Below are 26005 nucleotides of genomic sequence, written 5' to 3'. Positions count from 1 at the left end.
CCTCAGAAAACAGAAAAGTGTGAGATAAATTTGTTTATGCAAGATTTTAAACTTTATCTATAAAATGAAACCCTGGTAGAAAACAGCAAAATGCTTACTTACCCCTTGACTAGTTCAACTGCAATAAAGTCATTGCCATCGCCACTGTTAAAGAGGATGAAACCATCAGCTGAAGTGGTCTTGAACTGAAAGAAGAGGTGCATGGATGTATAAGCCTGCAAGGTGGCCAGACTCAGGTAGCTGCTCTTAGTCTTGAATGTCACAGGGTCAGCTATAATGTTGCGGAGACCAAAGCGTGCCTTCAGTTCACAATAGTCAATATCACCATTCTTGCACAGGTCAATGTAGAGCATCCCATTGAACATGAGGCTCTGAAGGTGACCAATAAAGCTGGAAGGGATGACAGAAATGTAACGTTTCTCTGTCATGATCCCTGTCTCAATGTTATGGAACTCCAAGCGGGTATGATCACCAACCATTGTGCCTAAAAGACAGAAACAAAGAAGAACAGGCAGAAAGCCTTGGCATCAGTAACAGGTTATATGGAGTCCCTCACCCCTCAGTTTCCAGACTTACAGTATTACTAAATTAATTCTACACAAAAAAAGAAATGACTGTCTTAGTGAAGACGCTTGAGTATACCAGTTGTGAAAACCTGGCCAAAGAGGTTAAGACAGGACTGAAGGGTCACAGAAAGTCATAGAATCATAGAATGGTTTGGATTGGAAGGGATCTTCAAGATCATCAGTTCTAACTCCTCTGGTATAGGCAGGGACACCACTCACCACACCAGCTGGCCCAAAGCCCTATTCAGCCAGGCCTCAAATGCCTCCAGGGAGGTGGCCATCTACAGCCTTTTTGGGCAACTTGTTCCAGTGTCTGACCACCCTCACAATTAAAGAATTTCTTCCTAATATCTAGTCTAAATATACTCTCTTCCCGTTTAAAGTCATTTCTTCTCTTTCTGTCACAACATGCCCTTATAAAAAGTCCCTCCCCAGCTTTCCTGTAGGCCCCCTTCAACTACTGAAAGGCCTCTATAAGATCCCCCTGGAGCCCTCCCTTCTCCAGGCTGAAGTGCCCCAACTCTCTCAGCCTGTCCTCATAGGGAAGGTGCTCCAGCCCTCTGATCAAGCATCCTTTTTACACAATTCTTGGGCCTTTAATATACAACAGGAACTATTAACCTCATCTATGTTTACTCAATGCTTAATTAGTTTCTCCACATTCAACATACATCCATTCTTCAAACTCTGCTATAAACACGCAGTTATTGTTTCTGGGAGATTTTCTAGACTGTTGCTCTGGATTTTCATGCCCATGTCTGCAGGGAGGATGCTGCGAAGAGAGGCCAGAGCCATGCCGGCCCACACATGGCTGCTGCCAGTGAGTTCCAACAAGCACCCCCTACCTCCCCACAGGATTCAGCTGTGCTCCTCAGCTAAGCTGGTAGTAACTCAGAGAAAAGATGTTTAAGACAAGGCAAAATGCTGCATGCAAGTGAAGAACAAGGAAAGAAAAGTGCAAGAATGCCCTGCAAACACTGAGGTCCAGGAAGGAGGAGGGGGTGCAGCAGGCACCAAAGCAGAGATTCTCCCACCACCCATGAAGGACCACTCCAGAGCAGATATTCACACTTCAGCCCAGGGGTGACCCAACACCACAACATGTGGACGTGCCATGGAAGAACCATGACCTGCAGAGGACACACACACTGAAGCAGGTTTTCCTGACAGACAGTGGAAATGACCCATGCTGGAGCAGTTCAGAAGCAACTGCAGCCTATGGGAAGGACCCATGTTCACACAGAAGAAAAGTCCAAGGAGGAAAGAGTTGAAGAGAGGAACTGTATTTATGGACTGTAACCTCGAATTCCATATTCTCCTGTGCTGCTCAAGGAGGAGATAAAAGAGTTGGCAAAAGAAGGAGTGAAATTGATTCTAGGAAATGTAGGGGGAAGGTATTTTAGTTTTATCTTTCTTTCTCATCAACCTACCCAATTTTTACTTGGCAATAAATTATTTTTCCCTGTGTTGAGCCTGTTTTGTCCATGGCATTTTCTCATCTCTATCCCGAACCACAATCTCCGTCATCCTATTTTCTCCCTCCCCTTGAGGAGATGCAGTGAGTGCAGCTGAGCACCCAAGAGCTGGCCAGGGGCAGCCTCCCATTAGTGCTGAGCAGCACAGCATGCCAGGTAACCTCAGTCATTCACCACTTCTAGAATTCCAACATGAGTAAGAGATACTATTTTCAGTTTTGTACACATAACATTAAGGAACAGAGAGGTAAACACAGAAATACGAGTTTGGATCTCAATAAACATTTGGCATCCAATTTAGCAGAATGTATAACAACTTAACTGCTCTCATTTGAGGCTCAGCACTTCTAGAAAGAACAGCCAGGATCCTAAATGAGTTACCCCCCCATCCCCCCAAAACAATAGGTACAATTAGAGACTATATGTGAAGTATTTGACTTCAAGCAACTTTTTGCAGCTTTTCATAGCAACTCTAAGGCAGAGAAGTCAATTCCTCTGGGCAGTATTTGCATGCCTTATTAGAAGTCCCTTGCCTCTTTTTTTTTGTCATGCTGTCTCTTTCACTACAGACTAATCAATGTGGTTCTTAAAAACAAGCCTCTTCTTCACTATATAGCCCTATGTCCATCCTGTTGGTTCTCTTACTGCAGTAATGCTTTAACACACTGGTAAAATTCTATCAGGTTTAAAAGAATAGAAGGCTCAAAAATATACTAGTTTTGTGAAAAACTTATACCCAGATAAAGATATGAATTAATGCTTAGAGTGGCATATAGACAGGAAGAATTTATCAATAATATCGTGATGGACTGCATCTGTTAGTCAGTTAGCATATGTACACAGCTCTTGATAAGTCACTGCAGAAGTTATATCTGAGATACGGAGACTGTACCTGTGAGCCTCACTGTTCACTATACCTCAATTTTAGGAAAAGCTCACCTTTTAATTTGCTCAAGACAGATCCACTGGGACTTAGAAGATTCTTCATCCTTAGTACTGTCTCCTGAAATCTCCCTCCATTTCTCACTTAACTAACTCCCAGATTAAAAAAACAAAAAAACCTTTCATGAATTCTCCTATTTGTAATATATTGTTTGTTTGTTTTCCCTGTTGACTGAACTAATTGTTTAAAAGATGTGAGTAAAATTAGGTGAGCTGATGGTCTCTAACTTGCTTGGGCCTTCTTGAATACTAAATATCCAACTCACCTTTCATGACCAAACACTAACTGAAATCTTTCAGCTCATACTTTGAAAAACTTGATCACAGTTTGACAAAGACAGTAAAAAGGCAGTTATTAGAAAAAAGTGTCCACAAGTATGTACTCCAAATATGAATATTAAAATGTAACTTTTTTCTTTTTGCTTATTCCCAATGTTAACAGTGGATCTAAATTTAGAGACAATTATACAAAGACCATTGATATGGAAATCAACAGCACAAGCACATAAAATTGGACAAATTTACAAGTGAATGAACGCAGTCACTTATTCCTGACTATTCAGAAATTCAATTTGTAGTACAAATACAAAAGTTTTTAAATTCTAAAACAGTTCTTCGTAGGAGATACTTTATTCTGACAAAATGTTGGGTCTTCGGCATCGAAACTGGCTAGGTATGGGAAGTTTGTTTAGACAACCCATCTCTTATCCACTGTTAAGATTTGTTTTAGTTTTACCATTTACCAAATGAAAATTTATAACTTTTCCAAGCCTAGAGAATTGTATGTCTTTTTTGAAAAAAACTAAATTTAAACCCTGTTTCTTTACTTCAACAGGTTGGAAAACTAAAAATGTAGAGATGTCAGGGACGAAGATCAGGGAGATTCTTCTACTCTTCATTAAATGCAAAGAAAAATTTGTGAGAGTAGGGGATAAAAAGCTAGGCCTTTGAAAGCTGGAATACACTGGGATAGGAAACCCAAATACAGGGGTAATTAGAAATTGAGTGAACAAGGTTGGAAGAGGTGAACTCAGACTTTTAGGAGAGGTAAGAAGTGGGAAAAAAAATGAGACTGGCTTAAGAAAAATAGGACAGCAATGGCAGTACAGATAGTTAGGAGTTCAGTGAAAGGCTGAAAAGGGCATGATATTACAAGACAGAGGTGCCTTTTCGTAAAAGACCATGGAGTGAAAATCTGGTATCTTCTAGTCTCATCAACTGTCAGTCCCAGAGTTCACTTCTCATTTTCCTCACTCTGCTCTGTACAGAGTATTTTAACTACTACCACATTCAGCAGCTTGTTAGTTCAAGTGGTAGCAGACAAAGATTCCCAGCCTCCGCTGAGGAACTTGGGTGCTAATAAGACACTTTGGGGAGGAATATGCCTGTACTTACACATCATTTACCACTCATATTCAGAGGTCAGTTACATTGGGAATGGAGGTGGGAAACGTAGAAGAGTTTTGTGATTAAGCAGCAAACGCTGTCTAGAGGAACTGGATGCTGTCCCTGCCTTAAGCTGCCTGCAGGAAGCCAGTGTGTCAGAAAGTCCAGGGGAAATTTTCACAGGTGAACATTAATTGTCTAGACTTAATTCTCCAAGTAGCAGAAATGAGCTAATAGAATCCCATTTGCAGACTTCCTGAATATTCATACATGTAAATGACTGAAAAATCATGTCAAACTTGTACCAAATGTACATAACTTTAATCTGATGCCTTGTTTCAAAACCTGTAAAAGGGAAAAAAACACTCCTACTCACTTCATAAAACAGACACAGGAATAAACCGAGTTTCAACTTAGTTCTATATAAACACATTGATGAGTAGCATACACAAGGGGAAAAAAAGTCAACAGCTCTATATTAAGAACAAAATTTAATTGGTGTGCATTGTTCCAAACAAGCAATAAGAAAGGTGGCAATCAATTAGGCTGCTTATTTTTAATGGAGGCCTAATTTAGACTCCTGATATATGCCTAAAGACAGCATGAATCCAGTGGAAAAATCTATGTGACCGCATCATTTAAGACTATATCATATATCGCAGGAAGTGGAATGCAGATTGCACAGAAAGTCTTAACTCTGGCTTTGACTTTTGACTTCACTGTGATGGTCTTCTTTTAACAGATATTTTTAGCTGCAATGTATCTTTAATTATGTAATTCATGTACATATGCAGACCCTATTTTAGTATAGGATTGTATCACTATTATTTATTAACTCGGTTTCACAAAAAATAGACTACAAAAAACAGATGGCACTCCTGGCGACTGTATTACAAATGCAGAGAGTGCCACCTCATGGTATTTGCTGAAAAAAAATCATATCCAGAGAAACCGTCCCCCTAAAATGCAAAAGTAAACAGGATGATGCATTTACCAGCATGTTTCACTAATTCAGAAAGATCCCACTTGAATAAAATTTCATTTTCCTCCAAGCTAGTGTTGATCAAGTCCCCGTCAATTCTTACAAGAAGGCAATTTTTTTCTTTCACATTCTTCTCTGATTCTCTCTTGCAAATTATCAGCTTATAGCACAGGATATATTTACTTCAGAGGGAAAATGTATATTAAGACATTCTCCTGCAAACCCATATCTTTGGGCTTATTTCAAAAATCCTGCTCCTGGCCTTGCAGATAATCTTATTACCACATTACTTACAATTAATTATATTCACACAGTAATAAAGAACTTCTTGCAGAGATAGGCAGTGCCAGAAATACACATCCTACAGCAGCCGTTTTTCCTCATTGCTTTGAGTAGAAGCTTATAGAGAGGACTCCAGCATTTGGCAAAACAGCATGGGTCATAAGTAAATGAATATACTCTTATCAGTGTTGCACCTAGCCTTAATGCTCTTAGTGATCCTATCGTCAGACTTCACACTGATGTTTTCCTTAAAAACTCAGTTTCTACAGTTGTACACAGCTATGAGAACTTATTATTCAAAAAATATGAAAAATTTTTGCCTCTTGCAGCTGTGGAGAAATGGACCAGAAATATCATATATAAAGCTCTGCAATGAAAAAAAGATCACTGTAAAGTAGTTTGGTCATTTTTGTGCACATCCCCTAACTTGAGACACACCTGCCTTCCTCACTGATACATCTTTTCTTCCTCCTCTTCAACCCTATTTCTAAAAAAGAAGCATAAGCTTAAAAATCTGTCAGAGAATGCAAGAAAAAATATAAGACTGACACACTCTGTGTGTTAGAATAAGCAATACCCCAGTGAGTTAGGGTCCTCCCTAACATCTTGATGAAAGTTGAGAGCAAAGTGCTCTATTTGCCCTTTCTTCTGGATGGCTCTGAGCCATAGGCACAAGAATTTTAAAAGGAACAGTAGAGACAGAAGTCCACATTCTCTATCATACCTATCAAATGTACGTTTTACCATCCAGGAAAAGTTTGTTCAAAGGAAATGTTTAAAAGGCTCTTTCGCTTTCATTCCACAGCACAGGAAATTGCCATATTTGCAGCTCAGGAATGAGGTGTACTCAGAGCCTACCTGAGCCTGGCACAAGAGTATGTGATGTTCCGCACCTTTGTGCTTTTGGGTACGTGCAAGCTCATTTGTCTCCTAATCGCATAATTCAGATATTATCATGGCTCAGAAGTTTCTGGAACTGGCTAGGAACAGTTCTTCTCACAGAGCTGAACAATAGTTCTCAGCATAGCACAAGTACACAGAAAGTGACTAGTGTCAGGAAAAAAGAAGACACAAGGACAGGGGGAACGGATGAAAAGAGGAGAGACTGGGAGCAGAGATACAAAGATAACAACCAAAACTACTATTTATACATTGCACTCACCCTCAGCAACATCATCATCCACCATTAGTTTGAGGCTCTTTCCACGTCGAACAACCCGAACAGTGTGCCACTCATTGTCATTGAGTTTCTGCCCCGCATAAAGAGTTTCAGGTCCCTTGCCTGCAGATGGTGATAAGTATGACAGTTAAGATTAGACTCCAAATTAGTTCAGTATTTGCCCAACTGGAAAGGTCACCAAAATCAACCTGGTGTGATATGGACTAGGAGACTGGGTAGGTGCATTACAACCTGCAATCAACCCTCACAAGCACACCTTCACAGCTCAAAGGGAGTCAGGGTCATAAACATTTGTACTCAGAGCAGTGCCTTCCTCCCCAGAGGTCATACACATTTTACAAGAGGTAAAAATCTCTGGTGCGATAGTACAGGGCACTGCAGTATTAGAAAAATGAGCTGATGACAGAAATAATTCTAGAGTGAAGTAACCATTTACATCCAATTTTTTCTCCCTTAAGAACCTTGATTTACTATAGTTACAAGGGATTCTTTTCAGAGTTAATCGCACTGGACTCCCAATGCTTGAGTATCAAACACCAGGCTGTTTTCAGTCTTGCAGTCTCAAAAATAAGGAATTCACTCAAAAAAAATAGTAATAATAAAACTACAGAAAGGCTATCAACACCACTCACCACCCGGCTGATTGCTCTAAGGTTGTTTCACAGAGCAGTCTGGCTGTACTTACACAGAGTGCTTACTTTGCCTCAAGTTATATATCAGTAAGGAAAGAGGAACCCATTTCTCTCCAAAAAGTAAATCCACAGTTGTCCTTGCAATCAACGCTCCTGGAAAAACAGCATTTGTGCTACCCATATTTGTCCAGTTTTGCTGCTCACCCATCACAGTTGACAGGCAATTACTTAAAACATTAATTGTTCAGATTATAGGACTGGAACAGTTCACTCATGTCAAATGGTAAGTGAAGAATGGTGTGTGCTAAATTAGAAAAATGTCTATGCTCATTTTGGTGCAATACTTAAGTTTTTTGACAGAGGTATATCAGAGAAATGCAGAATGAGGACAGCAGAACTTGTTGCTCATCAAGTTTGGGCTCACTGCCCAAGATGGCAAAAGAGGAAACCAACAAGGAAAAGCAAGATACACTAAACATATTAGGAGAAACAAGACAGGGATGACATCAGGAACTAGTATGGCTCAACCTACTGCACTGGTAAAACTGAAAGTGGGATATGCAGGTTATTTCCCATAGTTGGTCAATTTAAAAAAAATCAATACTTTTAATTGAGATATTTTTACCAGTTTTCAGCAGACTGGTTACCACACAGTCCAGATTCACAGAGACAATGAAATGTACGCATCTTGGAGAAAAGCTCTGCATAAAGGAGTTGCACCCACTCTGATCTGTGTTGTGGTGCACACTAATAGGTAAAGATAGCATATTAGACAGCAAGACAGAACTGAAGGAAGGGGTAAGAATCATATTCAGGGACAACAGGCAGTCCAGACTATGTATACAACCTAATCAGCAACATTATGGCAACTTGATCTTCCTGAGGGGGAATATGGGAAAAGGCGGCAGCATTTCATTCAGCCAAGATATAACACACTAGGGGAACCCTACAGAAAGAGACAGCAGCAGAACAAATGTTGTGTCAGTCTCAATGCGGGATTCATGCAGTTTGCATGAACAAAAAGGCAGAGTGATTTCCTTTCAAATAAAGCCTACTGCTATCCAATTTTAATACAGAGCAAGAGGAAAAACATCTACAGTGATCTGAAAAATGAAAAGTTATTCTCAATTTAAAATGCTGGGGAGTCATACTGCAATTACAGAAAATACCGCCTTGACGTGAGACCCATAGCCCCTGCAGTTCCCCATCTTTGTGCCAAAGGCATACTGCCCCATAAACGTAATCCTGGCAGCTAGATCATAGCTAGAAACCTTAAGTTCTGTTGAATTAGGTGAGTTAAAACTCTATTAAATAGAGTTTAAATAAGGTGTGCTAGATTTACCTTAGCAAGAATACATTTTTTCCCAAAGTGTGCATTACAAAAGAATGCATAAGGATGACCTGTAAAATTAATGCCTACATCAGAATGTACTGCATCAGTTATTGTAGTTCTACACAGCCACATCTTAGGTCCAAATGACCTCCCCATGTGTCTTTAAGATGCCACCTGACCAGACAATACAGAGCTTCCAGAGCACCAGTGTTCTACATGGTTCAGCAGCGCAAGGTGGCTGATCGCTTTTCAGTTCTAGTCTGACAAAATGGAAATTGACCAAAAAGAGCTTGTTTGGCTTATCGTTGCCATCTTAATGTCCGCTGTAACGCTCTGAAAAGAAAACTGGAACAATTATAGAAGTTATCTGACTAGATCCACAGAAAATGTATATTAGTCAGTTCAGAAATGAATGCATAGGAAGTTTTGGGCTTTTCAACTTTTTTTCCAAACGAAAAGGTTGCCTACAAATGAGATTGCTATCTAGTTAATAGTTTATGCTAATGAATTTGAAAATTAAGCACTACGAATGCAAACAATTTCATGTTTACTAGTCCCTGACTTGATCAGTCAGTTCAATTTTAATCAGTCTAAAAAAATTTAAATAGGAGTTTTTAATACTTCATGCACAAACCTCCGTTTTGTATGCAATAGTGGGCATGGGCTTCTTTTCACTGAGTCACTCAAACAGTAACGCATACAAAAAAAACCACATACACATGAGAATGCTTGAGAGCATTCATCGGTCATATCTGAAATTCAAAAGAGTGCTTACAAACAGTATCCTACTGTTGTTTAAAAATGCTTTGAAGACACTTATGCAGCAGGTGGGTTGACCCAAAAAGCAGCAAAATCATGTCCCAGTTTTTCAACTGACACAGCACAAATGAACTGCTGCTCCCTCTGTGACATCCCACTGAATTCAAAGCAGTTCCAGCAACTGCATAGAGAGATTGCCACATCTGGATGCTAAACCTCGTAGACCTCTGAGCAGGATGACTACATGTGCTGTTACTATACAGACGTTTATACACAGTCAGTTTTTAAGAGGACTTGAAGTTTCCTAATCCAATAGTTGTTGATGCCAGAAAATAAAAAGGAAATGAGCCACAAATCAGTGGGGATCAAATTCTCTCCCTAAACACCCAGCAAGGCATTTATACGGTCTTACAGCTAAACATGGAAACAAGCATTTTGACAAAAGTGGAATTTTTTCAAATTTTTTTTTCAAGCTGTCCTGCATATCACCTTTCATCTATAGTAATGCAAGCATAGCAGGAGGCAAAGCAAAAGGGTAGCTGGTCAGATAAGAAAGTTAAAGATGTGCATCTTCCCCTTGTGCATCATTTATCAGAAAAGACAAGGAACCAAAAGAACAAGGTAACATTGTTATAAGTTGGATGCCTGGCAACACTAACTATTTATAATGCTTTTGATGAGAAGGCAGCTGGGCATTAGGCAATTTTTGCATTTTATTTCATTTTTGAGTGAGAACAAGTAAGGAGCAACTTAACAGGAAAAGAACCACAGAATTTCTACTTTCGCAATAACTACTAAGCTACCAGAGTATGATTTTTCTGAACCTAGAGAACACTTGCATGTCTCCAGCCTTCTTGGTCCTTCCACCACCCTAAAGACATCAAAGAAATGGCGTATCACTCAGAAAAAATCATTACCTCCCATTTTTAAACTCACATGAAGCAAGCTAGCATGTACTCCTTCACTGCACACTCCTAATCAGAAGGAGAAAAAAGTATCTCACATGTCCCCATATTTTTTGACAGAACTAGTCAAGCAGCAGATTGAAGTTTCCTAAGTAAAGATTACTTGACTCAGTTGCAGCAGCTCCTCCTCATGATCCCATGAATCCTTTGAAATCTAGTTAATATTTATGTGAATATAGTTCACACAAAATAAGTATTATGCACTTTCAAACATGGAAAAACTCCATCCAGTTGGCCCACATTATTTCTATGTCAAAGGTGCACTGTGGCTAGTTAATAGCTTGGTCCCAATAGGCTATAAAAGTGTCAAGAAGAAGAATGCAACGAACATGAACAAACAGAAAGCAGTTCATGCCTTTTGAAAATAGTAACCTGCTTTCCATCTGGGCCCCCAAAACTCGCTCATTCAGAACAAACAACTGGACTGAAGGATGTATTTAAAACAATAGCTCTGAAAACATCAGCTGCTACCCACCCTAACTGGCTAACAGCATTAAAAAAACTCCCTCCTGTGAAAAGCAAAGGATTAATCCTCTCACTGTTTTCTCACAGTTGGATCAAAGAGTGTGCCTTTGCCCTCAGTGTAGGCTGTCATCATCTGATCCCTTTATATGATTAAAACAGACTTCATGAAACAAGGCTAGTTTCATTATTGCTCATCTTATCCTACACTACATATGAGGTCAAACATATCGGAAGAGACAACCAGAAAGGACACTGCCAGACTGATGAGGAAGGGAAAGACTTCCTCATTACAATTACAACAATAAATAATTCTACGGGGGTAAACAATGCTATTTAGAGAAGACCAACAGTAACAATAAAAGTTTTTATCTGCTTTTTTTTAATTTTTATTTTAAAAACTCAGCTGCCACTTAAGCTTTGTTCACTGTCAGGAGACATTTTTGCATATTTTATACTTTGCTTAGGAATGCCATCAGCATCCCAAGGCAAGGATTTATATTCATTTTTTCCTCTTGCTCTAGGGAGAGGTGTTTAGGTTATTTTCACTGATGTGTTAACAAAATGTGATTCACTGTGAAAAACATGTGCACAGGCTTGTGAAACATGAGGATGAATCATGGAAATGAGTTGGATAGATTCCCTCAAAGCTTAAAGCAAACTGATCTACTCTAGATAGACTTAAAAGAATATTTAGACATGACTAATTAAACTGCGGAGTTGTCCGACAGCGAGGCACAGAATGGGAGCGCTATAGAGCCAGGGGAAAGAAATGGAAAGCTTCTATAAGAATAATTAACACTAGGCAATTATTATAACATCACTTGAAGATACTACATTGAGATGTAATGCTCTTATCTGTTCTTAACCAAAACTCTCCACCTGTTTCTCAACCACAAATAATATTAGTCTTTTAGAATATATATTTAGCAACGTAACTGAAATGATTTTGCATAATGTAATGGAATGTGGTAGATATTTTGTGTGGGTGTTACCATACAAAACACAAATCTTTTTAAATCTCTTGTCTTTTCAAGCGATAGACAGAAGATATTCTAGGCTCAAAGATATTCAGCCAAAATTACTAGAGTTAAGTTTAAACAAGGCAAAAAGTAATCAGAAGAAATGTGTATGAAGACAAAGAAGCTGCTAAATGTTCATACAGTGGCTTCGTGAGACAAGAAGAACTCCTAAACAGAACAGGGTAGAAGTTCAAAATACATGCATCGTTCACAAGGATAGCTGTCAACTGCTGTAGAGACCTTCAATGAACACAATAGTGTAAATTTCGTTGGTGTTTTTTTTTCGGTGTCAGGCAGCACTAGTATGACCAAGGAGTTTTAGCTAAGTCTTTTTCTTGACTGGGATTCACTGTACAACTCAGGAGCATTGTTAATTGCTAGGAAACAACTGGCAACCCCAGACTCTCAGTATATTGCAGACATAAGTAGATATCCCATTCAAATCAACACATTCACATATGTACACAATTGTTTTGCTCATATACAGGTTTTTAGAAACCCACTTTTTAAGAAAGCATTGGCTGCCAACAAGGAATAAGCAATTTCACTTCCCTACAGATTGTCACTGGGCAACCTTACCTGTACCAACCTTTCCATTTTCTCAAGGAACAGGACCGCCTTAATATCACGTTAAACAAAACATACGCTTCAAGAAATGCTTTTAGCAGGGTTTACAAAGAAGTTCTATTTACAGCTTAACAAATCGATTTCATTGGGAAGTTAATATAGTTGAACATGGTTTACACCAGCTTACCCAGGAACTAAGTCTAATCATTTACATTTGTACAGCAATAAAAGAAGAGCATATACAAAAACCTGTAGACATCCACAGAATCAGCTCCACAAGAGCAAATGATAATTCCTCTCCCAGTAGCCAAACTATTCAAGTGCATGAAATTAATTAAATAAATCAAAAGGAGCCATACCACCCTACTAGTTATTTATGAAACATACCGAGTCTCCCTAGAAACTTGATGAAATGAAGTTGAGTTGGGTTTTAACTGTTTGGATACAATGTACTTTAAAAAGCCCTTGCCACATAGACACATCCTTAATAAATACATATAAATTTATAAATAAACACATTTTCCTTGCTTTCACTACAAATACCTGTAACTTCATATTGGATGACTTGCTTTCATTTACAGACATCCTAGTCAATGGATGTGTAAGGACTCAACGTGGATTCAAGTAGAGTTTAACATAAGCAAAGCTTGTTCATATGGCTCTATAACAAGACACTGTAGAAATTATGCTTTGCATCTTTTACCCAGTATGAATATAGCTTATGATTTAAGAACAGAAAATGGGAAACAATTCAGTCACATACATGGTACAGGTCATATACCTGGCACAAACTGTACTTGTTTTCCCATCAAGGGCAGTGGGCTATTCTCCTTGTTTGCTACAATTTCATTGTTATTGAATTCTAATATTTCTAGAGATTACAAGCTACTGCTTATGGTTTCCAAAGAACAATTTTTTAAGAAACATCAGGAGAACGTTTCTATTAATCAGAAAACTGACAGGAGATGGCAATTTTAGTGGAGGAATTTTCCAGTTCTTCCAAAGAAAGTGTTATTGTGACTTAGAAAGCAACCGATTTCTTTAAAGTTAACATTAAACAAAAGGTCTTTTTAGTGTTTAAAAAAATATTTTTTCTATTCAATATTTTAATAATAATGAATGGCTTTCCATTCTTTTTAGGAAACTTATTCCTGGGCAGTTATTCCCACTCATAAGGAAATTGATTTATACTCACAACCAGTGTGGAGGTCAAAAAGGGATACATAAGTACAAAAATATTTAAAAAATCAAGCATTCATGCTTTTAAAATTAAGATTTACAACAGCTTAATTAAATTAACTTCAAAGTTAGTTCAGTCATATTGGCATTACCTTTGTTTTGAGCTTGGGCTGCAGTATAAAATACCTCAGGAGCAAAAGTATGTTTTTGAGACTCAGAAATCAGAACAATTGACACTTCAGGTTAGGTGTAAAGAACTCAGAAGCTGCCACACTGAGACTTATCTGCAATTTGCCTATGGAAATATGTGCACACATAGAACCGAGGGAAAGCAGAGCTCACACGCCCCATTAGTGCAGGCCAGGCAGCAGAGGAGCAAGGAGCAGCCAGCAGCAGGCAGGGCCCAGCCACTGTCCGTGCTGAGGCCTTGCAGCACTCCAGGCTCTGCCTCACAGTGTTACTGCGGTGATGCATTTTGCTTTGAAGATGATCACACCCCAGCCATGAGTGAAACAGCTTTAGTGTTTTAATTCTGATGCACCTCCTTAATAGCAAATACCTATTCATTTCAGGGATATTAATTTAATGGATGCAGTCTGCCACCCACAGCTCACAGAACATGCAAAGCTTCACGAAATTTTTACCACAGGACATAATCTTAAGCCAATTGCTACAGCAACAATTGTACACAGACTTTTACAGGCCACAGCAGTAACGAAGAGGTAAAGAAACCCTACTTCAAGACAGCTTTACATTTTGTTAGCTTTCCAGCGATGCAGCACTAGTCAAAGCCAGGTGCAGCATAATGAAGATGGAGAGTCAATTCTGTTGTATTACTGAGGAGAAATAACAGTGTAGGCACCCGAACCACACCAGCGTTTTGCTGGACTTAATGACTGCAGGTTCTAAAGCTGGAAAGCAATCTGGTGAGCCCTCTCAAAGTCTAACGGCCATTGTTACATCACTGGAAGGAATTACTTGAATGTTGGAATTATCTGATGATTTTCATACAGGCTTTTTGTGCTTTTCTGTAGGGTGGGGGGCTAGGGGAAAGGTGGTGGGTGCTTTTTTTTTTCCTGTTTGTTTGCTTGCTTTTCATTTTTAAGTATAATAGTATCTACTTCTCATCTAAGTATAAAAAGTAAGGAGATCAGAAAGCAATGCAAATCAGCTGAGATGGGGAAAAATACACAAATAGCAGTACAGTGCCTCACAGGGATAGTATATATACTTGTATTTCAGCAAGAGATCAGAGTCCACTTTAACAGTGGGACAGCATCTTTGTTCCCCTCTTCCAGAACACAGAAAGCAGTGGCAAAGAAATGGGTTCCTCTTTCTGTAGATCCACTTGACAGTGGAACAGATAGTAGAGTCAGAAGAAAATCCCAGGTTTTTGGAGCCCCAGTCCCAAATGTTACATTAAAAAAAATGTAGGACACACCTCACGGTCCTCATTAGCAGCACAGTATCAGAACAGATAAGACTTCAGCCAGAAAAGGAAAGTCCAGGAGGGCATATTCCCCCCTAGTGAGTGACACAGGCATTTCTGCCTCAATCTTCTCTGATACCTGCTTGCCACACAGCCCTCAAACGTTTGGTTTGGTAGGAGAAGACTTGGGAAGCAGCATCCCTCCCACCGTAAGCAAAGATCAGGTTCGTGACCACCTGAAGAACGTGAACATCCACAAGTCTATGGGTCCCAATGAGATGAATTCCAGAGTCCTCTGGGAATTAGTTGATGTAGTCACCACACTACTCTCAATGATATTTGAAAAGTCATGCCAACCAGGTGAAATCCCTGGTGATTGGAAAAAAGGCAATATCACACCCATTTTTAAGGAAAAAAGGATGACCTTGGAAACTACCATCTTGTCAGTTTTACCTCTGTGACAGGAAAGAACACGGAGTAAGTCTTCCTGGAAGCTATGCTAAGGTAGATCCAAGATAGGGATGCAATATGGGAGAACCAGCATGGCTGCTACAAGGGCAAGTCCTGCTTGACCAACCTAGTGGCCTTTCATGATGGTGTCACTGCATCAATGGACAAGGAAAGAGCCACTGATCTCATCTATCTGGATTTTAGTAAGGTCTTTGACACTGTACCCCACAACATCCTTCTCTCCAAATTGGAAAGATACGGATTTGATGGGTGGACTGTTCAATGGACAAAGAACTGGCTGCAGGATCAAGTCCAGAGAGTGGTGGTCAGTGGCTCCATGTCTGGATGGAGATCCGTGACAAGTGGTGTCCCACAGGGGCCAGTGCTGGGACCAATACTCTTTAGTATCTTCATCAATAAATAAACAGGGTCGAGTGCACCCTCAGCAAGCTTGCTGATGATACCAAGCTGCGGGGTGCAGTTGACACATCAGAAGGACAGGATGCCATCCAGAGGGACTTAAGACAGGCTTGAACAGTGGGTCCAGGTGAACCTCATGAGGTTCAGCAAATTCACATGCAAGGTCTTGCACCTGGGTCAAGGCAACCCTCACAACCAATACGAGCTTGGGGATGAAAGGATTGAGAGCAGCCCTGTCAAAAAAGATCTGGGGGTACTGGTAGATGGCAAGCTGAACATGAGCCAGAAGTGTGTCCTCACAGCCAAGAAAGCCAACCATATCCCAGTATGCATGAAAAAAAAAAAAAGTGTGGCCCAGCCAGCTGAGGGAGGTCATCCTGCCCCTCTACTCTGCACTGGTGAGGCCTCACCTGGAGTACTGCATCTGGATGTGGAATCTTCAGTACATGAGAGACATAGACCTGTTGGAGCGCATCCAGAGAAGGGACAAAAAAATGATCCAAGGGATGGAACACCTCTCCTACAAGGACAGGCTGAGAGAGCTGAGGTTGTTGAGTCTGGAGAAGAGAAGGCTCCAAGGTGACCCGATAGCAGCCTTTCAGCATCTAAAGGAGAGCTACAAGAAAGAAGGGGACAGATTCTTTAGCAGGGTCTGTAGTGACAGAACAAGGGGAAATGGCTTCAAGCTTAATGAGGGTAGATTTGGGATGTACAAAAGGAAAAAGTCCTTTACAGTAGGAGTGGCGGGGCACTGGAACAGGTTGCCCGGTGATGTGGTGGATGCCTCGTACCCAGAGACTTTCAAGTCGAGGCTGAATCAGGACCTGGGCAACCTGATCTAGCTGTGGATGTCCATGTTCATGGCAGAGGAGTTGAACTAGATGACCTTTAAAGATTTCTTCCAACTCTAAGGATTCTGTTATTCTATACTTACGTCAACAAACACCTCTTCATCCAAATACCAAGGGCCAAGGTAGATACATAGGACATACATTTTTCATTTAAGGTACTGTTCCCTGTGGCACTCGAGAGCCTAATGCGTCTCAAATGCACAGAGGAATAATTTTTAATTGCTAGGACTATTACATGAACTAGCTTCAACCTGCCTCTATCAGCATAACAAACATTGTAACAGTTAGGTCCAACTATGATAACAAAACCATCACGATTCATCATCTGCAGGGTTGCAAAACACTGCATACACACTTGAGGTTTTTTTTCCCTTTTCTCAATTTCACCTCCTGACTGAAGCCCACCACTCTTTTCAGTCTGTGGTGCCAAACAGTTTTTAAACTCTCTATTGTATTAGCCAGTATTTATAAGTCTACTTAGAACGCCACTCATTCTGCAAGTTAGAGCATCATACGCATATAAATCACAAATACAAACAGCAACCAAAACCTGCAGGTGGAAACTTTCCATTTTCAGATATAAACCATGTATTCATTAGCTGTGCACACTGATCCCCTTTGTCTAAACCAAGACACTCTGGTGAGAAGGATGGTGAGCAGTACTTAGACCTACAGGCAAGAGATTCCTTACTTTGCTGAAGAAGCTATCAGGGAAGGATCACTTGCTTCTTCAAAGCTGAGGGATTAGCACTGCTTACTGAAGCGTTTAATGCTAAAGACATATAAAAGCTTAGCTATCTCAAAGACATGACTTACACATGAAATAGAATAGAAGCCTTAGCTGCTCTTATCTTTTTGATTTTCCTGCCCCTTCAAGAGAAATGGTTAGCACAAGAGAGTGACTATGAAGCAACAGAGATTGTATTATCCTACCTGAAATAGTCTCAATATTTCAGGTAGATAGAGCATTGCTATGTATTTTACCTATTTAAGGGAAACTGTTTCACTAATGACTGTACATTTCCAGGTCATATACAAGGCAACAAGTAGAATCTAGTAAAACACTTTGTGGTGAAATTTTACGGAATTGTCCTATTCAAGGACTAGAGACATAGAACAGTTTCTCCATATGTTCCCTTGATATTTTTTTTTTCATTTTTATTTTTGGCTTGTCTCCCCTAAGCCTCTCTTTTACATCTTAGCATTTATAGAGTTCCTCATTTTGTTTTTTTTTTTCAGGACACTACAAAGTTAATGCGTCTTCTAAATAATGTTGAGAGATACTGGTCACCATATTTCCTGAGGCAGAAACAGAGGCAAAGTTGTGTTGCCCAGAGTGCCACAGCAAGAACTTGGACACTCCTGAATAAGTATTTTCCTCTCCCTTTAACAAGCTTTGTAAAACTAAGAAAAAAATCTGGCTGGAATTTGGAAGCCAAATCTACACTGATTTAGAAGTCTAGTTTCAAATAATTCATTTAATACCATTTAACTCCTATTTCTGCAGTAATCACAATGCATAAACCCCAAAGAACTGGGACCCCACTAACAAACCCATTCCAATGAAAGCAATTCCAGTGCGAGCAGTAAGACTTGTATTACCAATGAATACAGTATCCTCAGATACCTTACATCACGGATGCCCAACCTTTTGGCTTGCCTGGGAAGCATCAAATGAAGAGGAACTGTTTTGAATCACAGAAAAAATATATGGTATTATTAAGATATACAAGTAACAGAACTTTTATATATGTAAACATTATTTTTATATTATTTTATATATATATATTTAAAACTTTTAAAAAGGGCAACAAAAACAAAACTAACAGGTTGGATATATATGTCTTACAGACACCTCTCAACCTCCAGTCTACTGGTAGCGTACACTGGTGCCCTTCATCTAAACTGAGAAACCCTGACAAGACGGATGACGAGTGGTACTTAGACCTACAGGCAAAAGACTTCTTATTTAGCTTAAGAAGCTATCAAGGAAGAATCACATGCTTCTGGAAGGCAGAGAGATCAGCAGTGCACATTGAAGGATAGCTTAGGATTTACAGATAAAGATGACATCTGAGGCAAGTATTGAGAACTCCTTTGAAATTCAGATTTTAAATTCACAGCTTTCCTGTCAGCTAAGGAGTGTGTAAAGGAAAAAAATGCTCTGTGGGAAGAAGGGTCATGGATGGTAAAGCTAAGTGTACATGGCTTTAAACACATCCTCAACTCTTTACGCCCAGAGCTCCCAATGACAAACAGTGTCTAATATCCAAACTGATGATGTCCTTCTTCTTGAATACACCTCCTGAGTTACTTAATTTCATAAATATACCCTCATATCACCCCTACCTCTTTCATACTACATCCACACGTAGATCTGTTAACACTAGAATTAGACAGGATTATACCAGAGTGTTAACTGGAAAAAATCATCCCAAATCAGCTGAGGTCCAGAGAAAAAACAATGAAGAAAGCCAGCAGATTTCTTACCACCATTAAGTAGACTTACTCCTGGAAAGGCACCATGGCAGGTACCTTTTCTCACCCAACAAACACAGAAGTTAATACTTGCTTTCAAGACATGATCTCCGACAGCAAAAAAAAAAAAAAAAAGATCTTTCTTTACTGTAAAAATAAGAAATCAAGCACAAGGAAAGGAGGTGGTGGCTTTACACTTCCTGAATCTAAGTGATGCCTGTGCATGTTAGTTAACCATTTTAGTTACAAGCTGTATCAATTCTTATTTATCACATTTAAAAGAGTAGTAGCCAGTATTGTAAGATGCTAAATATATGTCTGTGTATATAAATATACACACACACACACAATCAAGTTGCATTGGTATCACATATTAGGTCAAGCTGTTCCAGAAGTACTTAAGCAATAAGGATGTTTGACTATCAAGCAACCAACAGTATATGTTAGCCTCTAGCTAAGTTGTACAAAAAAAGGAGAATTTGATTAATGGCATAAGCTGGTCACAAGTATCTATCACTTTCTTTTCCCATTGAAAGGTTACTGACAAGCATAGACTGTTTTCCAGTGTAAATTTGTAATGACAGATTTTTACTCTATGAAAAGGTTACTTCTCTGTATAGCCTTTAAGACGACACATACATACACAATCACAGAAGCTCCTAATGCTACCTACGTAGCCTCTTTAGTTCTTCACATTGCTTGTTAGGAAAGTAGGTAGGGGCCAATAGAGGGATGGGTAGACTACACACACCTCTCCTCGTACGTATTTTTTCCCATGATGCTTTTATTTCTAGCCACTGAACAGCTGGTATCCTGCTCTGTTGAGCAAACCAATATTTGTCTTCCTTCTAGCATCCACAGAAGCAGTCTGAGATTCATGCATGTTTATAAAGCATTCAGATCCTATGCTGAACAAATGCTGTAGCACTACTAACATTTATGTAGCCATACAACTAGCATAACAAAGCTTGGAGAATGAAAATCAGATTTCAGAAGGCTCCTGTTCCCAAATCTTGAAATAGACTTTTTCTTCAGGAGTCAGAGAGAGAAATAAATAATCTGCAAGTGTCATAGTATTTCTCATCTCACTAGGTTCTTCTAAAATAAAGTACTGTGTAATACTCTGGAGGACCACAGGCCAAACCTTTCTTTTCTTTTATCATATTACAAATTAGTGCTTTAGGTCAACAGCTCCAAAGCTATTCTTTCATTAGTTTATGAACTCATACCAAGGACAGCATTTCCAGGTAGCAGTCTGATAGGGATCTGGATGGCCTGTTTGAAACTGAGGGCTAAGAATTTATAGCTTCGATAGAGTCTGAGATTAATCACTTAATGGTTAAAGGAACTTTTAGCATTCAAATCTGCTTAGAAAATACTAATCCTGGTGCTCTATATGTGCATGCTCTTCTCACGGCTTGATTCTTAATGTTCAGTTCTCTCTGATTCACTTACTAGGGACATATCCTGGCAAAGCACTTCAGTGTCTGGAAGACAAATCACAACTTTAACATTTTTGCATCACTTACTTGGTCTACACCAAAATCGGAATGGGAAAGAGGGCAAAGGAAATAAACTTGACACCAAGCCTATCCACCTACTCTGTAAAGAGCAACAAAGAAACAAGCAAAAAGCCCCAAGCCCCTATCTTCCCGACAAGTAAGTAGAAATACTTCAAAATCACACACATTACACCCCCACTATTTGTTAATGTGTAGGCCTAATACTGCTGCCTTGTTTCTACATGCAGGAGCTTCTGCATTTCATCCTTTTCTCTTAGGGGGGCCCTAAGATCACTGGCAGCAGTATGCAATTCTATATTTTTCCTTTTTTTCCCCTTCTTTCTGTTCAGAGAGAGAAGAAATAATTAAGTTCTGAACCATTTTCACCACAAAGATTAATTAACAGGATTTCAAAATGATATAAGTTCAGTTCTAATAAAAGCAGCCTAGATAAAAGTCAATGTCAGCTTGATTTTCAGAGGTGCTGAGTGGGAACAGTAAAGCACACTGCTCTTGAAAATTAGACAAAATTACATAAATATAAACATTCAGTAAATAACAGAGCTCCGCTACATTTCATCTCCAACTTTACAGGAAACAATGTGTTTATAGATCCACCATTTATTCACCCTAAAAGAGCAGTTTTAAACTAAGAATTTGCATAATGCAGAGCATGCTTAAAATGAAATAGGTAAAAGGAAATTTTATCTATAAGCCAAGCCACTTGCAAAACTCTGCAGGATACTGGGTCACTTTTAATATCACTTAGCATCACTGCGGTAATTTCAAGTGAGTAGAGAGTAAAACAAGTGCCACGAGCTGCTACAATGAATTGGAAACACAGGATTTCTAATTTCTCATTCAACTTCAGTAGCATCACAAAGCAAAACAACTTCCAGTTTTATACCAGAGCTGACTTTTAATGGTGTGTCACATCCAGGTACATGGTTTTGTGCAAAGAACAATAAAAATACTATTTGTATCAGAATACTAATCTAGGACAACCATCTGGATCAGCAAATTTAGTCTTTTATATCTATAGTCAACAAAACAAAGAGCCACACATTAAAAAATGATGCACAAAACATCTGCTCTCAAACCAACACAAAAAATAACCCCTCAGCGTGTACAAAAATCAAATGTGAGAATGCACCCTTTCGGTGAATTTCCTCTTCCATGTGTCATATCTGATGATCTGCTGAAGAATGCTAGCAAACAGAAAATAATGCTATATATTTGATTATGATATTAAAGCGCATATATGCAAACATATGCACAGAAGAATTGGACAAGAATGGCACTGCCAGAACATGGATCATATTGCACATTGAGGAACACAACAAGCAGGAGGCTTCTTTGGTTCAGTGAACAAATTGGAAGCAGAGAAAAGAAAACAAAAATCACTTCAGGCTGATCTTAAAATGTATTTGGTTTTTTGATCAAAACTTCCCTCAGCAAGACAACTTCAGAAACACTACTACTTGAAGCTTATAAAATTCAAAGCTGAAAAGGGCTGAAGTACTCAGTCAATGCTTTCTTCAATGTGGTATTCAATGAAAGGTCTGCCCTCCAACCTCCAAAGTTCCTGACATCCATAAATTCAAGGCACCAGAGTCTCACAGAATCACAGAATTGTAGGGATTGGAAGGGACCTCTGGAGATTATCAAGATCAACCCCCCTGATAAAGCAGGTTCACTACAGTAAGTTGCATGGGAAAGCATCCAGGCGGGATTTTAGTATCTCCAGAGAAGACTTCACAACCTCCCTGGGCAGCTGTTCTCAAAGTAAATAAGTTTTTCCTCATGTTTGTTTGGAACTTTCTGTGTTCCAGTTTGAGCCCACTGCCCCTTGCCTTGTCACTGGGCACCTCCAAAAAGAGCCTGGCCTCATCCACTTGAATCATAGAATCATAGAATTAGAATTGGGTCACATTCCCAGCCATGTCCAGATTCTCCTTGGTCCTCCTCTTACTGTTAATATATTTGTAGAAGAGTTTCTTGTTCCCTTTTATCCCAGCAGCCAAGCTTAGTTTGAGCTGGGCCTTTGCCTTTCTAATTTTCTCCCTGCACATCCTAACAACCTCTTTGTACTCTTTCTGAGTTGCCTGTCCCTTCTTCCACAGGAGGCAGATTCTCTTTTTCTCCTGGAGCCTCAGGAAAAGCTCCCTGTTCATCCACGCTGGTCTCCTTCCCCACCGGCTCATCTTGCCGCTCAGGGGGACAGCCTGTTCCCGCACCTTCAGGACTTCCTTCTTGAGGAGCAACCAGCCTTCCTGGACCCCTTTACCCTCCAGGACCGAATCCCAAGGGACCCTCCCTACCAGTCTCCTGAAAAATTCAAAGTCTGCCCTCCGAAAGTCCAAGGTAGCAGTTTTGCTGTCCCCTCTCCTGGTTCCACCCTCTTAGCTCCTGCCCATCAGATATTTATAAGCATTGGTAAGATCCCCCCTTAGACTTCTCTTCTCCAGGCTGAACAGCCCCAGGTCTCTCAGCCTTTACCTCATAAGGCAGACGCTACAGGCCTAAAATCACCTTTACAGCCCTCCACTGGACTTCTCTCTAGAAGCCCCCTTTTTTCTTGAACTGGGGAGTCCAGAACCAAACACTGCACTCCAGACGTGCCCTCACCAGGGCAGGGAAGAGGGGGAGGACTACCTCCCTCAACCTGCTGGCCATGCTCTTTTTAATGCACCTCAGGATACCATGGCCTTCATGGCCACAAGGGCACGCCGCTTGCTCATGGCCAACCTGTTGTTTCCAGCAGGACAGCCAGGGCCTTCTCCATAGAGCTTCCTTCCAGCAGGTCAGCTCCTAACATGTACTGATGGGTGCAGGATTTTGCATTTGCCCTCGTGGAACTTCATACAGTTCCTCTCTCTAACCCATTTAAATGCAAATGTACAAAAGGAGCCACTACTAATACAAGAGCACTTTCTACCACCTTTGAAAGGTTAAAGTAGTAGAAGGAGATTCAAAGTGACCATTTTTAATTTTATTATTTTTTTTTTTAATCAAAGCTAGCCTTGTTTTGAGCATTGAATTGGACTAGAGGCTTCCAGAGATCCCTTTTCAAGCTACGTTGCTTTGTGGAAACATTTTATTCTACTTGTAAGCAGAAGTTTTATTTTCCAATGTCTGGGAAAAGAGAATTTTAGAATATTTTAATTTTTTTAGACATTATTAGAAATTAAAAGTCAAAATATTTTTAAATTATTTTTATATTAAATGTCCTAACATTTTATGTTTGCCATTTTTCTTCATAAACACTTGTCAAGCTCAAACTAAATTAGTCAACAGATGTACTCAATATAAATACTAACTTTTCAGCAAAGAGTTTTCATTTGAAAAGTTTATTCATCTAGTTCTACTTGGCAGCTTCTTTCAGCATCAGTATGCTAAAAAATACAGAATATTTGAGAGAATAAATTCCATTTAGAGGAGGTGTATGTAAAATTAATTACTACAGGCAACACCTATGGATTAATGTCCTTATTTATCAATACCTACTTAGCTAATCTATTAATCAACATGCAGACATCAAAAGCAAGCACCACAAATCCACATTATCATATTCCCAGAAAATTAGTCACATAACTTCAGGTCTATATCAACTTCAGCTGACCATCAGCTTCTTTTGTATTTAGGTTATTATTTTGGAACGCATTCTTAAACAGGTATAGATCTTTATAGTATAACACTGTATAGTACAATCTCTACAGAAATAGGTAGTTATACAAATAAACATCAGTAAACAGAATGAGCTAGCCCTTATCAAAATGGCTTTGGCTCTTAAAGTCCTCATACTGTGAGCTTTGTGCAAGTTCCCTGAACAAGCAGCCACACCAAGTTACCTGCACCACCTCTGAGTGCCCCTCACCATAGGAGTAAATCGGCTCAAGCTTTCCTCAGCCTCAATTATTGAGAACTGGAGTACACCAATGGACTCTCACCAGGAGGTATCATTAACATATCAATTTCTCCACAGGCCCACATACAGAGGAACAGGATGTATTACCAACACACCTGACAGATTTCTTCTGAAAAAGATAGTACATGGACATGTTTTCCCCGTAGTTCTTTCGTCCCCAGTAAATATTGGAAACTACTTATAAAGGCAACAAGCAGAGAAATGGCTAAGCTTACTTACCAAGACTTTGTCTGCACACGTTTTTGATTTCCTTCTTGAAAATGTCAATACATCCATAAACATGACATGATTTGTAAATGTGACCACAGCTAGTGTATGAGGTATTTGTCATGTTCTACTCAGACTTGCAGTGAAAGAATAAGACTGTAAGATCTTAAGATTGTAAGGCTGTAAGATTGACACTAATATTACAGTCACTTCCCTGGCTTTAGGCCACAGATTCTGGCATACCAGTACCTCATATAATCCATAAACATTCAGCTTCATGACATCAAAAAATAAAGCTAAAACAACTCTCCAAATGGGTCTAGCACCTTTTTTTTGTTGGCATTTGGGGTGAAATGGTAGCACAAGGCTGGGTATAGTCTGGTTTTCATTAATACAAAGCAGGTTTTTGCCAGTGCTCTGAAGGAAGCATGTTTGTGTATGTTGGAAGGAAGGATGGGAGAATGTTAAGCAAAAAAAAAAATTAAGTTTCCAGATGTTTCTGGAAGCTTCTCTACCTCCTCCTCCCTTAATTACAGTTAATCTATATCCTCATTGGCAGCACAATGAACGTGCAGTGGAACCACAACAGGTCAGAATACAATGAACAGCCCAGTCCCACTGTGCAGTCTCTGTCACTCATGAAATACATCCTATGATTTTAGTTATGAAGTCTTCAGAGACACAAGGGAAAAGCATCTCAGTAATGATCAGCAAGGCTCAAACAAGCCCTAATTCCATTATAAATCCTTAGAAAAATGGAAATATACTGGAGCAAACAATATTTCTAATAATTTTTATATATAAATCTGTGAAACAACCACAGGAAGTTTTAAGATGCAAAATCACATTCAAGAATTTCTTTGAAAGCAATGCAGATGATAACTAGGTGTCATGGTTTTGTGATTTTCGGTTATTGGTATTCCACATCATAACATCATGTAGTGGACATACCTAGTTCTCAGAAGAGAAGGACTACTACAGTCCCCACGGTACTTTGCTCCTTTGTTA

The 26005-nt window shown here is 39.5% G+C and overlaps 1 protein-coding gene across 1 annotated transcript in view; it reads right to left on the bottom strand.

Moving 5' to 3' along the window:
- The window catches only part of NRXN3 (neurexin 3), a 1003017-nt gene that overhangs the window by 560723 nt on the left and 416289 nt on the right, over positions 1-26005 (bottom strand). Inside the window, exons 9-10 of the mRNA XM_021401765.1 lie at positions 6796-6915; positions 103-484 (exon numbers count right to left, since the gene is read on the bottom strand). Of these exons, the coding sequence (XP_021257440.1) occupies positions 103-484; positions 6796-6915 (502 nt within the window). The remainder of the gene's footprint in view (positions 1-102; positions 485-6795; positions 6916-26005) is intronic.

Source organism: Numida meleagris, chromosome 6 (assembly GCF_002078875.1).
Source record: "Numida meleagris isolate 19003 breed g44 Domestic line chromosome 6, NumMel1.0, whole genome shotgun sequence".
In the NCBI taxonomy this organism is placed as follows: Eukaryota; Metazoa; Chordata; class Aves; order Galliformes; family Numididae; genus Numida; species Numida meleagris.
This window is presented reverse-complemented; position numbering and strand designations above follow the sequence as displayed.